Source organism: Myotis lucifugus, unplaced genomic scaffold (genome assembly GCF_000147115.1).
Source record: "Myotis lucifugus unplaced genomic scaffold, Myoluc2.0 scaffold_246, whole genome shotgun sequence".
Lineage (NCBI taxonomy): Eukaryota > Metazoa > Chordata > Mammalia > Chiroptera > Vespertilionidae > Myotis > Myotis lucifugus.
In genome coordinates, this window is record NW_005871294.1 from 618,757 (window position 1) to 630,584 (window position 11,828).

The following is an 11,828-nucleotide window of genomic DNA, read 5'->3' on the forward strand; positions in this document are numbered from 1 at the left end:
ATTATGGTCGTTGTTATGATCTTTGTTTGTCAGGTTCCTCCGGTTGCCCCCTATTCCCGCGCGAGAGGTATTAGCCGCCATTATGGCCCGGCGTCACGCTTCTCTGGACCCCGCGGCGCGCGCGCACCGGGCTCTGCTCTGGTAATGGGGCCTCTTTCCAGCGGTCGAGGGGGCCCAGACCGGAGACCCAGAGGCGGAGATAAAAGACAGACTCTCGCAGAGCACGGAGACCCGGCCGGGGGAGACAGACACACAGACACAAAAGAGACGCACGGAACCACAGAGACAGACCCCGCAGAGAAAGGACGAGAGACACGTCTGCAGGGACAGAGGGACACACAGCCATACAGGAGACCCCCACACACAGAGACAGGGAGCAAGACACACAGAGTCTGGTGCAGAGATACACAGAGAGACAGCCTGGAGAGAACCGAGACATGCAACAGACACTCACAGATGAGCACACAGACACACACATAGAGGTGGGTCTGCAGAGGCCGAGACACACAGACACACGCACCTGACCTCAGAGACAGCCCCACACAGAGGTCACACCTCGGTGCACAGCCCTGGGTGCACAGACCCACACACGCCTGCCAGGGCCTCCACCAAGTTCCCTCTGTGCGAGCCGGCGCCTCCGCAGGTCTCCTGGGCGGGCGGGCTGGCTGGGGTCCGGAGAGTGGGGAGCTGGCTAGGCCCCACGGAGGCTGGTCACCATCCCCATCCTCCCAGGCCTGGGCTACCTGGGCACACCCACTCACCGAGTGCTTGAGAGGGCCGGCCGCTGGGTGGGCAGGGCCGGAACATGCCCACCTGTTCTAAGGAGAATGATACAGGCTGCCTGCTCCAGCTGCCCCGCTGCGGCTACACCCCCCTCCAGGTGCCCAGGGCCAGGCCTGAGCATGGGGTATCGGCTCTGTGGAGTACTGGGGCCTACTGGGACCCAGTCCCCTGCCAGGGAGCCGGAGATGTGGGAGGGGGCTCTTTTGTCTCCTCTCTCAGGCATCACCCTGTCCCTTCTCACCACCCTTTCCTTTACTCTGCACCCCCCACAGGCTCGGGACTGTAGGTGGACATCTCTGCTGCCCAGGAATCACTGAGAGTGTGGACAGGACAGCCTCTCTAGAAGACCGGCTCTACCAGAGTCCCGCCTCGGCATGGGCCTTGCCATTGAGTCAACCCCGCTTCTGGCTCCGCTGTCTGTGCTGGTCTGAGGGTGCTGCCCATCATGGGGGCAGCCATATCCCAGGGCGCCCTCATCGCCATCGTCTGCAACGGCCTGGTAGGCTTCTTGCTACTGCTCCTCTGGGTCATTCTCTGCTGGGCCTGCCACTCCCGCTCTGCCGACATCGACTCGCTCTCTGAATCCAGTCCCAACTCCAGCCCTGGTCCCTGCCCTGAGAAGGCACCCCCGCCCCAGAAGCCCAGCCATGAAGGCAGCTACCTACTGCAGCCCTGAAGGCCCCTGGCCTAGCCTGGAGTCTGGGACCTAAGTCCACCTCACCCAGAGCCTGGAATCAGGATCCCAGGATCCAGCCAGCCTGGGGTCCAGGACTCAGAGTCCAGCCTGTCCGGAGCTGGACCTAGCAACCCAGAGTCTAGCCAGCCTGGCTCTAAGAGGGGCTCCGGTGGCCGTGGGTAAACAGGCCCAGGGTGGGGGTTCATGAGTTGGTGCTAAGGCCTGGGCCATCTGGACTCTGCTCCATCTCAAGGGCCAGGGGCTGGGTCCACTCTCTCCTTAGGCCTAGTGCCTCTAGGCCCTCTCGGTTGGGAAAGCAAACTGGAATCCTTGGCAATAATGGGAGGGCGTCCAGGCTGGGCCCCTCCTCTGGTCCTCCCACTGTTTGCTGGATAATAAACGGAACCATGGTTCTACCCTGAGAATTTCTCCTCTTCCTGAGGGCCCTGCAGTAGCAAAATTGAAGGCGGGGGTGGGTTTCCAGACAGATTTATTTGTGCAAAGTAGGAGTGGATAATGGTGATTGAGGGCCAAGTCATGGGATGAGGTGCTGGGGCCAGGGCTGAAGTGGGGACCTGGTCCGGGGTGGGGTCACATATTAGGAGCTAAGGCCGGACTTGGTACCGGGGTCAGGGGCTACAAGCACTGGGTTCAAGAACTAGGACAGGGACCTCAGGTTTTGGGTTTCACTTCCCTCACCAGGTTCAGCAATTTGTCCAACTTTGCGATCTCCACAGCTGGACCCTTCTGCACTTCCTGCCCTTTCTTTTCCTGGAGAGAAGGGAAGTACATGGGAGGAACGGTGAGGGATGGGCCACCTCTGTCTGGGTCCCAGCAGTGCCTCTGCCCAGCCCGCCCCAGCTGTGCCTTGCCCCTCCCCTGCCCAGTTAGATTCCAGATCCTGCCTTCCCCACCCCTACCTGATCCTTCCCCGACTCAAGATAGGTGACACAATGGCCGGCTGAGGCTTGCAAGAAGCATGCAGATCTGGCTCTGAACCTCACATGGACATAGGGTCTCAATGTTGGGGGCAGTAGGGGAGGGTGTCCACCCACTGGCCCTCAGAGGAACAAGCCTTTAAGCCAGGGGGAGCTGAAAACCTGGGAAGAGGTAGAGCTTCTGACTCTTGGAACCACCCTTCCCATAGGAAGGTCCCTGACTGAGTTCTGACCAGGAGCTATGAGGTGTGTATTTTTGAGGGAGAGGGGTGTGAGGAAACCACAGGCGCCCTCACCTAGTACTCTAAGCCAATACTTTAGGTCAGGTTGGGAGTGGGGTGCTATTTGGAGCCAGGCCTGCTGTGTCAGACATACCCAGGGTGAGGGGGAGATGTCAGGAGACCCAGGAGGGCAGTTGGGATATGCCATATGAATCTAGATGTCCTTCAGCTGCAACTGTTCCCCAGAGAAGCAGATCCTGGGTTTATGACCCCTCGCCCCTCCTACAGAGCACTCTAATGCTCTCGCTGGTAAGCTGAGCCCCGAGAAAAGAGTTGGGACACTGGGGTGTGTGTCACTCACAGGCCTCGAGAGGTCCTTGGCAGACCAGCACCAGTCCTGTCCTCCTTTCTGTCCAGAAAGTGGGGTGTGGGCTAGGCTGGGCTGCCATCTCCTGCCTTCCCTCTGCTCCAAGCCCCTGCCCTCTCGGCCACCTGTGCTCACTGGCACCTGCCCCGGCCTTGCCTGCTGAGAGCCCGCCTGGATCTGGCCTGGGCTATGAGGTGGGAGAGAGTGCAAGGCCAGCAGCCCCCTTCCTGGCCCCATCCTGGCTGCTGACACCATTTGGAGCTCTGATTTCCTCCTGGTGTGACCCCTGCACCTGCTCCCAAGCCTGCCTCCCTCCCCTGGCGGGCCACTGCCTTTGGTACGACCCAGTTTACCTCTGTACTCTCAAGGCAGAGGACAAAGATGTCTTTCTCTCTCCTTCCCACACTCCCAAATTAAGTTCATGTTCTCTTCTTGGCCTCATCCCATCCCCTGGGAGGTAGGGGACCTGGCTTTAGTTCCAGCTTTGTCATTAACCCCCTATATGACTTGGGCAAGTCCCCTGCCTTTCTAAACTTCAATTTCCCACCTATATGTACAGTAGTTAGGGCAAGATGGTCCTTGACCTTTGACCGGCTTCCCATGGGAAGCTGCCTGGGCCAGGAGTGGGGCCTGTGTGGCCAGTGCTGCTTGGGAAGGGCAGGGGGCTGCAGCCCCAGAGGAGGGTCAGGAGCGATGACCAGGACACTTCTGTCTGCACCAATCACTTGGCTGCTGATAGGATGGCCGTTTCACAGGAACCTCCTGTCCACCCAAGTATCAGCTCTCAGTTGGCACATACTCAGGTCCTCTAACCCCAAGGTGCCCATGTTCTCAGGTCACCAGACACACAGAGCCCAGCTCTCCCAGGCATGCCGCCCTCGCTCTGAGAGGAGTTGGATCTGACTGGGAGATCCTGGCCTCTCTGGGTCAGAGTGGGCAGAGCAGGTCCCACCCAGATCTACCACCCTCATCGCATGAGGGCTGTCCCCCACCCCAAGAGATGACCATCATCTCTCTCACAGGCTGTCCAGCTCTGCCAGCTCAAGCCTGGGTCTCTCTCCTCCCTAAATTAAGAGCAGATTTTATCTGTTCCACTAATTGTGCTGCCTCCTTCCCCCTCCTTGAGGCCAACTAGCTTGGGCTCAGCAGAGAACTTGGCCACACCCGACCACCCCACCCCCAGCCCCAGCCCACCACAGCCTCTGGGCCACAGCTGCAGGCGCTTAGCAGCCTTCTGAGTATTTATAGCCAAGTCCAGCCCCTCCCCCAGCTGGCTACAATTACAGGCCTGGCCAAACTTCCAGCCCTGGCCTCCCTGGCCTTGGAAGGGAAGAGAACAGGCCAGCACCAGAGGGATGGCGCAGTGGCCTCTGCCTTGGTAGGGGTGCAGAGGGGCCGATGTCCGTTGTTAAACATGACAGGCCCCTGCCCTTGCCTCAAACTGCAGTAAATGCCTCACACTGCAACTACAAAGTATAGTCATCAGGGCAACTTGGCCCAGCCCTGGCTCACCTCTGATCCTGGCCCAGAAAACACGTTCCATTTCCTCTCTTAGCAACCGAGTGGGCAGGACTGAGCTCTGAGCTCCCGAGCTTTGGTTTTTAAGATGGACCCTTGGGCTCTGGATTCTAAGCCCGGGTTCTTCCGTCTGAATCTGGACTTTTAAGATCTACCGTTGACTTTGAGATCAGGGCTCTGGGCAACGTGGCTTGTACTTGGGGCCCCTGGGCTCTGAGGAGGGTCTCCAGGTCATCAGACATCTCGGAAAAGAACCAGCGCTCAAAAGGAGGACTGTCTGGCTGCTGACCTAGTTATCCTCCTCATGGCTCATTTCCTTCTTCCCTGTGTGGTCCCACAGTTCCCAGCACAGGGACCGCTGGAGCTGAAGCCTGCGTGAGCCCAGCCAGTGACTAAGCCCCAAGCACCCTGCCCGGGTGACCTGGTCTACACCAGATAAACCAATGGTGCCCATGTGCTTCCTCCAGGCTTCAGACCCATATGGTCACCTACTCACTGGATATGCACTGGGGGGTCCTGCAGGAAACTCGGGTTCAGCATGTCCAGTCATTGTCTCCCCACAAACCTGTTTCTCCTATGCTCCTCATTTGGGCTCTGGCATCACCCTTACCCTGGGTCTCTCAAGCCACAAACATGGGGTCACCCCCTGGCTCCTCCCATTTCTCCCACCCCCCACTGCCCCGAGACTGTTTCCTTTGGTAGCCCACACTTCCCAAGCATACCTTTGGCATCTTGCGCAGGTTGGGTGAGAGTTTGAGGCAGGTGACGTGCCCACGGTCATCGCCCACAATGATGATGGGGTGGACGGGATTGAACTGCACGTGGGTGATCTTGTTCTTCTTTTTGGCCACCACGGGCTGATTGCAGATGGCCTCGTACTTGTTGATGGATAAGTCAAACACGTGGGTCTGTGGAGAGGTGGGTGTCAGCACACTTGGGGCTAATGGGCCTGTGTGGCCAATCCTGCTTGGGGAGGGCAGGGTTCCACCCCTGGCCTTTCTGGGGAAACAGGATAGAAGCCTAGCACACTGGAGCTAGAAGCTGTAGAGAGGGGATTTGTGTCTCTATATATGTTTTTTCCTGTGGTTGAGGAAGTGGAAATAAAAAGTTTAGGAGAAAATGTAAGTCTATGCAGAATTAACAATAACAGCAGCTACCATTTATTGAACACTTACTATGTACTAGACTCTGGGTAAGCATGGTACATGGTTTGTATTATCTAATAATCCTCACAGCCACTCTGTAAGGTAGATTCTGATATCTCTATTTTATAAATGAGTGGACAGAGGCTCTTAAGGCTAACTTGCTAGTAAGTAGCAGAGTCAGGGTTCATACCAGTTAATATATGTAGGTATTCAGATAGTGCTTGTCAGGTAAGTGCTCAACAAATGTTTGCTCTTGTTTTTTCCAGGCCCTATGTCCAAACCATTAGCAACTTTTGCCTGGACAGCTGTGGCAGTGTCCTGACTGGACTCCCTGCTTGCACTCTTGCCCTCCTACTACAATCCCCTCCTCCCTGCAGCTGCCAGGCTTACCTTTATAAACAATCTAAAATCCTCCAATAGTCTCCCTTGGCACCATACATAACATCCAGATTCCTTACTCGCGATTCTCCACGCTCATCTCATACTCTTTCCCCTTTGTTCACGAGACCCCAGCCGCACTTGCTGCCTGTTCCTTAAACCCCTCAAACTCATGCTCACCTCAGGGCATTTGCACTAGCTCTTCCCACGTGTGGAATACGCTGCTCCTCCCTCCCCGCATCTGCATGTGGCCGGCGCTTTCTTGTTACTCACCTCTCAGCTTGAATATCACCTCTCGGGAGAAGCTTTCCCTGACCACTCTATTTAAGAGACCACCAGTCCTTTTCTTTTACATCACTCTCTTTCGAAAACGTAACAGCTTTATTGAGATATAATTCACCCATTTAAAGTACAGAATTCTTGGTTTTTAGTATATTCCGTTGTGCAACCATCACCACAACCAATTTTAGAACGTATTCATCACCCCAGAAGGAACCCTTGTGCCCATTAGCAGTCATTCCCCATTTTCTCCCATCACCACCCCCAGCCCGAGGCTACCACAAATCTACTTCCTGTCTCTATAGATTTGCCTATTTAGACAAATATAAATAAAATCATATAATGTGTGGTCTTTTGTGACTGGATTCTTACATTAAGCATATTTTCAAGGTTCACCCAATATTGTAGCCTGTCTTGTTATTGCTGAATAATCATCCTTTTGGATATACATTTTGTTTATCCAGTCATCCATTGATGGACATCTGGGTTCTTTCCACCTTTTGACCATTAGGAATAATGCTGCTATGAACATTTGCATGCACATCATCCTCTTTTAATTTCTGCCTAGCACTTGAGGCTATGCCAGGCTTTGTTGTTGCTTTTTGTCTCTTCCCTTCCTTAGAATATACGCTCCCTGAGAGCAGGGACCTGATTCACCAGGCCCTGGCCTGGAGTGGGACGACAGAGTTGACCCTTGGTAAGCATCTGTTCAGCAAATAGATGACCGACAGACTTTAACTGGATGCCTTAATCACTATATTCTTTCCTTGGGTGGGTGCCTCTCAGTTTATATCAAAGTCCACAAGGAGAATGGGTTTGCATCTCAGAATTTTCTTACAAAATATTTTTTGCTGAGCTCTTACCAGTTCTCGGTGTTGAACTTCCATCTCCCCTCTCAGACTCAACTTGCACACTTTCAGGGATGGGGACTTACCACCTTTTAGACACTATTTTAATCACAGGTCAACTCTGACTCACAAGTGTTTCCTTACGTCAAGCTGGTACTTGCCATCTGCAGCTCCCACCCAGGGGCCCCAGAGAAGATAACTGCTCCTCACGGCATCGCAGTCCCCAGAGTGCTCTCGCCTTCAGGACGAACAGACGCGTTTTCTGCTCGAGGCCTTGGGGGATGAAGTTTCCCTTCTGACAGGGCCCTGGGTAGCCTGGCCCCTGAGAATACACAGTCCTTCCATCCCGTCTTCCCCGACCTGGGCTGGGCACAGGGTGTGCTCCCGGGAGGAAGACCACAGGATACTTCATCCGATCCCCAGGAGCGGCTCAGCAAGGTCGGAAAGAAGACACTCACCTTCCCATTGGTGCTGACTGCTGCAAACACAGTAGAAGAGTATGGTGCCCAGGCCACATCACCCACGGCTGAATTTAGGTCATAGATGAACATTGGGGTCCTGCAGTGGTGGAGGGGTGGAAAGTCCATGACACAGAAGGTTCCCGGTGCCAGAACCCATAGGCCCCAGCCAGCCCAGGGTGGAGCCTGAGGACGGGCAGGGCCAGGGGCAGGCCCCTCACTTGACGGTGTGGTCCCAGATCTTCACTGTCCAGTCGGAGCTGCAGGATATGAAGACCTTGCTGTGGTATGGGTTCCAGGACACAGCATCCACTGCCATGTTGTGGGCATCATAGGTATCCAGGAATTGGCTGGAGTAGGACTTAGAGCACTGGGGGTTGAGTAAGGGGTCAGGGGTCAGGTATGAAAGAGAGGTCGGCAGCCACACTTCCTTAGGGTCCCTGAAACTCCTCTCCTGTCCTTATCCCACATCACTGTCACAGAGAAGCTGGGGCTAAGCCCTAGCTGCTCTTCTCACCCACAACACATCCCAGAGAAAGAAGGGGCTTAGCGGCCTGGGGGTTGTGGGCCGGGGACGGGGAGGGGGGGAGCCTTCCTGGAGGGTGGGGGAAAGTGCTGTAGTCTGCCCAGCGGATTCCAGGCCAGGTGGAAAAAGGCCTTTTTCTCTGAGCCAAGGCAGAGTAGCTCTGGGGCTCCTGTGTCCAAGCCAAGGCCTATGGACAGACAGAGCCCTGGGTACATCCACAGCCCACAGACAGAATCCTTGCAACAATGACAAACCTCCCACCTTGCCCAGATAAGAGCAGGTGCAGAGACAGGAACAAATCCCGATTTCGTGATTTCCCATTCTGTTTCTTGCCCTGACCAGCAAATCCCTAGACCCTCCCTCCTGGACTTTGTGACTGACTAGTCTCATTCCCTCCTGGGCTGCCGCTGGGAGGGGTGGAGAGGGGGGTGGGGACCTCTTTTGCATTCAGACCAACTCTGGCTGGGCCTCAGGGGCTCCCGGGAGGCTGCCTGTAATTAACATTCTGGTCTCTAAGCCTAAGAAAAGCTTGCAGTAGAGCTATTTCTGGATGGATGGAGAGGTTCAAAGGATGTTCACCTACTAACACAGACCTTGTGGAAACTGGCCATGAAGTGTCATCCTGCCGACTGGGACGCACCCGATATTCAGAGATAAATTTTCTTGTTACTTGGCCTTCAAAGCTCAGCTCAAGTTCAGATCTACGCCAGGAAATCTTCCCAGAATGTTCTAACTCCCACTCCCACCTCTACCCCGCCAGGAAGGGCGGGCGGGCCCTGAGGGAGAGACGCTGAGCTGGGCTACAGTCACCCTCTAGGACCTGGAGTCTAGGCTCTTCCTCCCCTTTCCTGCAGCCAGTCCTTCCTGCCACCCAATCAGCTCAAGAAATACATTCTCTTTCCCCAAGAAGCCTCTAGAACTGATGAGCACTGAGATCTGTCAGAACAGGGTCTGTTGAGAATGCTAAGCTCCTGGAGTATTCAGGTTTAAGCCACCCTGTAAGGAGCTGGCACAGGGGCCAGAATGCCTCACCTTGTAGATTTTTCCCTCCTCTGTGCCCACTAGGAACATGTAGTCGATCTCTCTGTGGAAGTCAAAAGCGGTGCCACAGCCTTGGGAGAAGAGGAGCAACTTTAGCCGGGTCCTGGGCAGGAGGCTCCCAGCACCTCCCTCCCACAGCAGGCTCCCAGGACAGCCTGAGCCGGCCCCTGTGAGGCTGTGGCCAGCAAGGCAAACGGAAACCGGCCCTCTGGCCTGCTGCTGGTCCCAGGCAGTTGGGACTCTGCAAACGGCCAGGGCTTCTGCAGACAGGAATGGGGCCTGGGTAAACAAGGCAGGGATTGAGTTTAACAGGGTCAGGGTCAGGGTAAACAGGGACAGGGTCTGCAAACAAGGACGTTGTCTGTGCAAACAGGGATGTAGTCTGCATAAACAGGGTGGGGATTGAGTAAACAGAGACAGAATCTGGGAAAACAGGGGCCTGATCTGCATAAACAGGGTTGGATCTGCATAACAGCACCTGATCTGCATAAACAGGAACAGGGGCTGCAAGCAGGGATGGGACCTGCATGAACAGGGACGGTCTGCAAACAGCCCAGGCCAGGCTTTCCCGTTACCTCCAGTCCTAGCTCCAGCACAAGTGGAGGAGGGAGTACTCAGTACTGGGGAGGGCCCCCATCACTGACCGGCATGGGCCCGCGTGCTGTGGCCAGGCCTGGATGCGAGTGAGCTGAGGCTCCTACCCACTGTGAATAGCTGTAGCCCCTCCGGACCTTCCAGGGTGCTGCCCTCCACCTTCAGCTTGATGACATCTGTGTGAACCAGCTCACTCTGCAGTCACAGAGCGGATGGGGAGGGCACATGGACAGGAATGGATTAGCAGGGTTGGGGGGTATCCCTTTTCCAATCAGCTCCCCCCCCACTCCCCATCCACCCCCGCGTTACCCCTTCTGGGAAACAGGCACCTTCACGAGCGTCCAAGACACGATCCTGCCATCAGATGACACAGAGAAGAAGTTAAGGTTGTGGTCCATGTCGTCCTTCTGCCACTTGACCTGAAACATCCAAACTGTGAGCCCTGGGCCTCCGAGTGAGTGTTGTGTTAGGCCTGTGAGCTGAGCAGGGCTCCTTCAAGAACCTCTCTGAGCTTCAGAAGCAAGTTCTGGAAGCCCATTTCCCAGCGCCCCACGATTGGCCCACCCTCCCTCCTACCCATCCCTGTCTCTCTTATCCCTCTTGCCCTGACTATCCTGGGGCAACAATGCCAAGTGAGGGCACAGGCTTGTCGGTGGAGGTGCCCGATTCCTCCCTGGGTTGGTTCAACCTCCCGCAGACAGGGCCGGGAAAGGACAGGGCCCACCACCAGTTTCATTTATGAAACAGGAACCGTAACCGCACAGGTTTGTTGTAAGGAAACATGAGATAATAAATGTGAAGCCCTTAGGTCAGAACATGGCATATATTAAGTGTTCAACAAATGTTAGCTGATGTCCTCATTATCATGATCATCCTAGGAATTGGGGTGCAAATGTTCTGCAGCTGGCTTTGCCTGTGTGCCCCCTCCCCGATCTCCTCTTCCAGGCTCAGCCTTTCTCTAGGCAGCCTTTCCTCTCTTCTCACCTTCACTTCACCACGAGCTCCTGCTCCCAGAATCTTTCTCTCAAAGCTCAATTTGAGCTGCATTTCTCCATCTGCAAATTGGGGTTAATAATCCTGCCCCACCCATCTTCTCAGGGCCAGAAGCAAACATATGGGAAAGTGTTTTGGAGACAGAGCTGTTGTCTTATGAAGATGACACGCTTGAGGCTCAAGTTTCTGTTGCCAGATGTGGAGGCTGGGCTAAGCCATGTCCCAGAGGGCTGGGGAGGGGCCGGGTGCCTGGAGCTTTCCATCCTCCTGCTCCCTCCAGACCTCCCATGCGGGGACCGTGGTCCCTTCCCTTGTCTCAAGCAGAGGCCCAGTGAGGGAGGGCAGGAACCCTGTGCCATGCTTGTAACCACAGCTGTCACCATGCCTGCGGAGGGGCACTGACAGGGGAGAAGGAAGGGACTGCGCCTCCACAGCCACTACCCGGGCCTGGCTGATCGGAGCTGCAGAAGGGCAGCCCTCTTTTGCGCTTTCACTGGGGGGGGGGGGGGGCTAGAACACCACGGAGCCTGTGAGACACAAGTCAGAGCTAGCCCTGACGCTGAGACCACTTCCCCTCTGTGTAAAGGTAGTCCCTTTAAAGAGGGGAGGGGATGGGGGTGTCAAAGGCCAGGCTGTAATAGGCGCTAGGGAGCTGCAAAAGGAAGTGTTTAATGAGCAGCCGCCAGCATGCATGGAAATTGTATTTCACACCCCACTTAGCAGCCTGATGCCCAATGGGGGGTGATGTGTGCATTTGCCAGTGAGTGTGTATGTGTGTAAGTGTGTGCAAGTCACACACATACTCCTGGGGTAGAGGTGGGAGGGTAGGAATAAAGTGTGTGTGGGGGGGGGTACAGGTAATAAGTGGGGTTAAGGGAGTGGATGAGTCCAGCCAGCGTGGCTCAGTGGTTGAGCATCGACCTATGAACCAGGAGGTCACAGTTCTATTCCCGGTCAGGGAACATGCCTGTGTTTCGGGCTCGATCCAGTGTGGGGGCGGGAGTGCTGGAGGGAGCCAATCAATGATTCTCTCCATCATTGATGTTTCTATCTCTTCTCTCCC

General features: G+C 55.5%; 2 protein-coding genes across 2 annotated transcripts in view; one reads left to right on the forward strand and one right to left on the reverse strand.

Moving 5' to 3' along the window:
- Positions 1-1,053: 1,053 nt before the first annotated feature.
- On the forward strand, positions 1,054-1,881 carry ENHO (energy homeostasis associated). Its single transcript, XM_023762467.1, has one exon. The coding sequence runs from the start codon at positions 1,229-1,231 to the stop codon at positions 1,457-1,459; it is 231 nt and encodes a 76-aa protein (XP_023618235.1). The 5' UTR covers positions 1,054-1,228; the 3' UTR covers positions 1,460-1,881.
- Positions 1,882-1,928: 47 nt separating this feature from the next.
- DNAI1 (dynein axonemal intermediate chain 1) overlaps positions 1,929-11,828 on the reverse strand; it is a 57,160-nt gene continuing 47,260 nt past the window's right edge. Inside the window, exons 14-20 of the mRNA XM_006098747.3 lie at positions 10,102-10,191; positions 9,880-9,967; positions 9,170-9,249; positions 7,833-7,981; positions 7,612-7,711; positions 5,226-5,411; positions 1,929-2,230 (exon numbers count right to left, since the gene is read on the reverse strand). Of these exons, the coding sequence (XP_006098809.1) occupies positions 2,132-2,230; positions 5,226-5,411; positions 7,612-7,711; positions 7,833-7,981; positions 9,170-9,249; positions 9,880-9,967; positions 10,102-10,191 (792 nt within the window). The 3' untranslated portion in view covers positions 1,929-2,131. The remainder of the gene's footprint in view (positions 2,231-5,225; positions 5,412-7,611; positions 7,712-7,832; positions 7,982-9,169; positions 9,250-9,879; positions 9,968-10,101; positions 10,192-11,828) is intronic.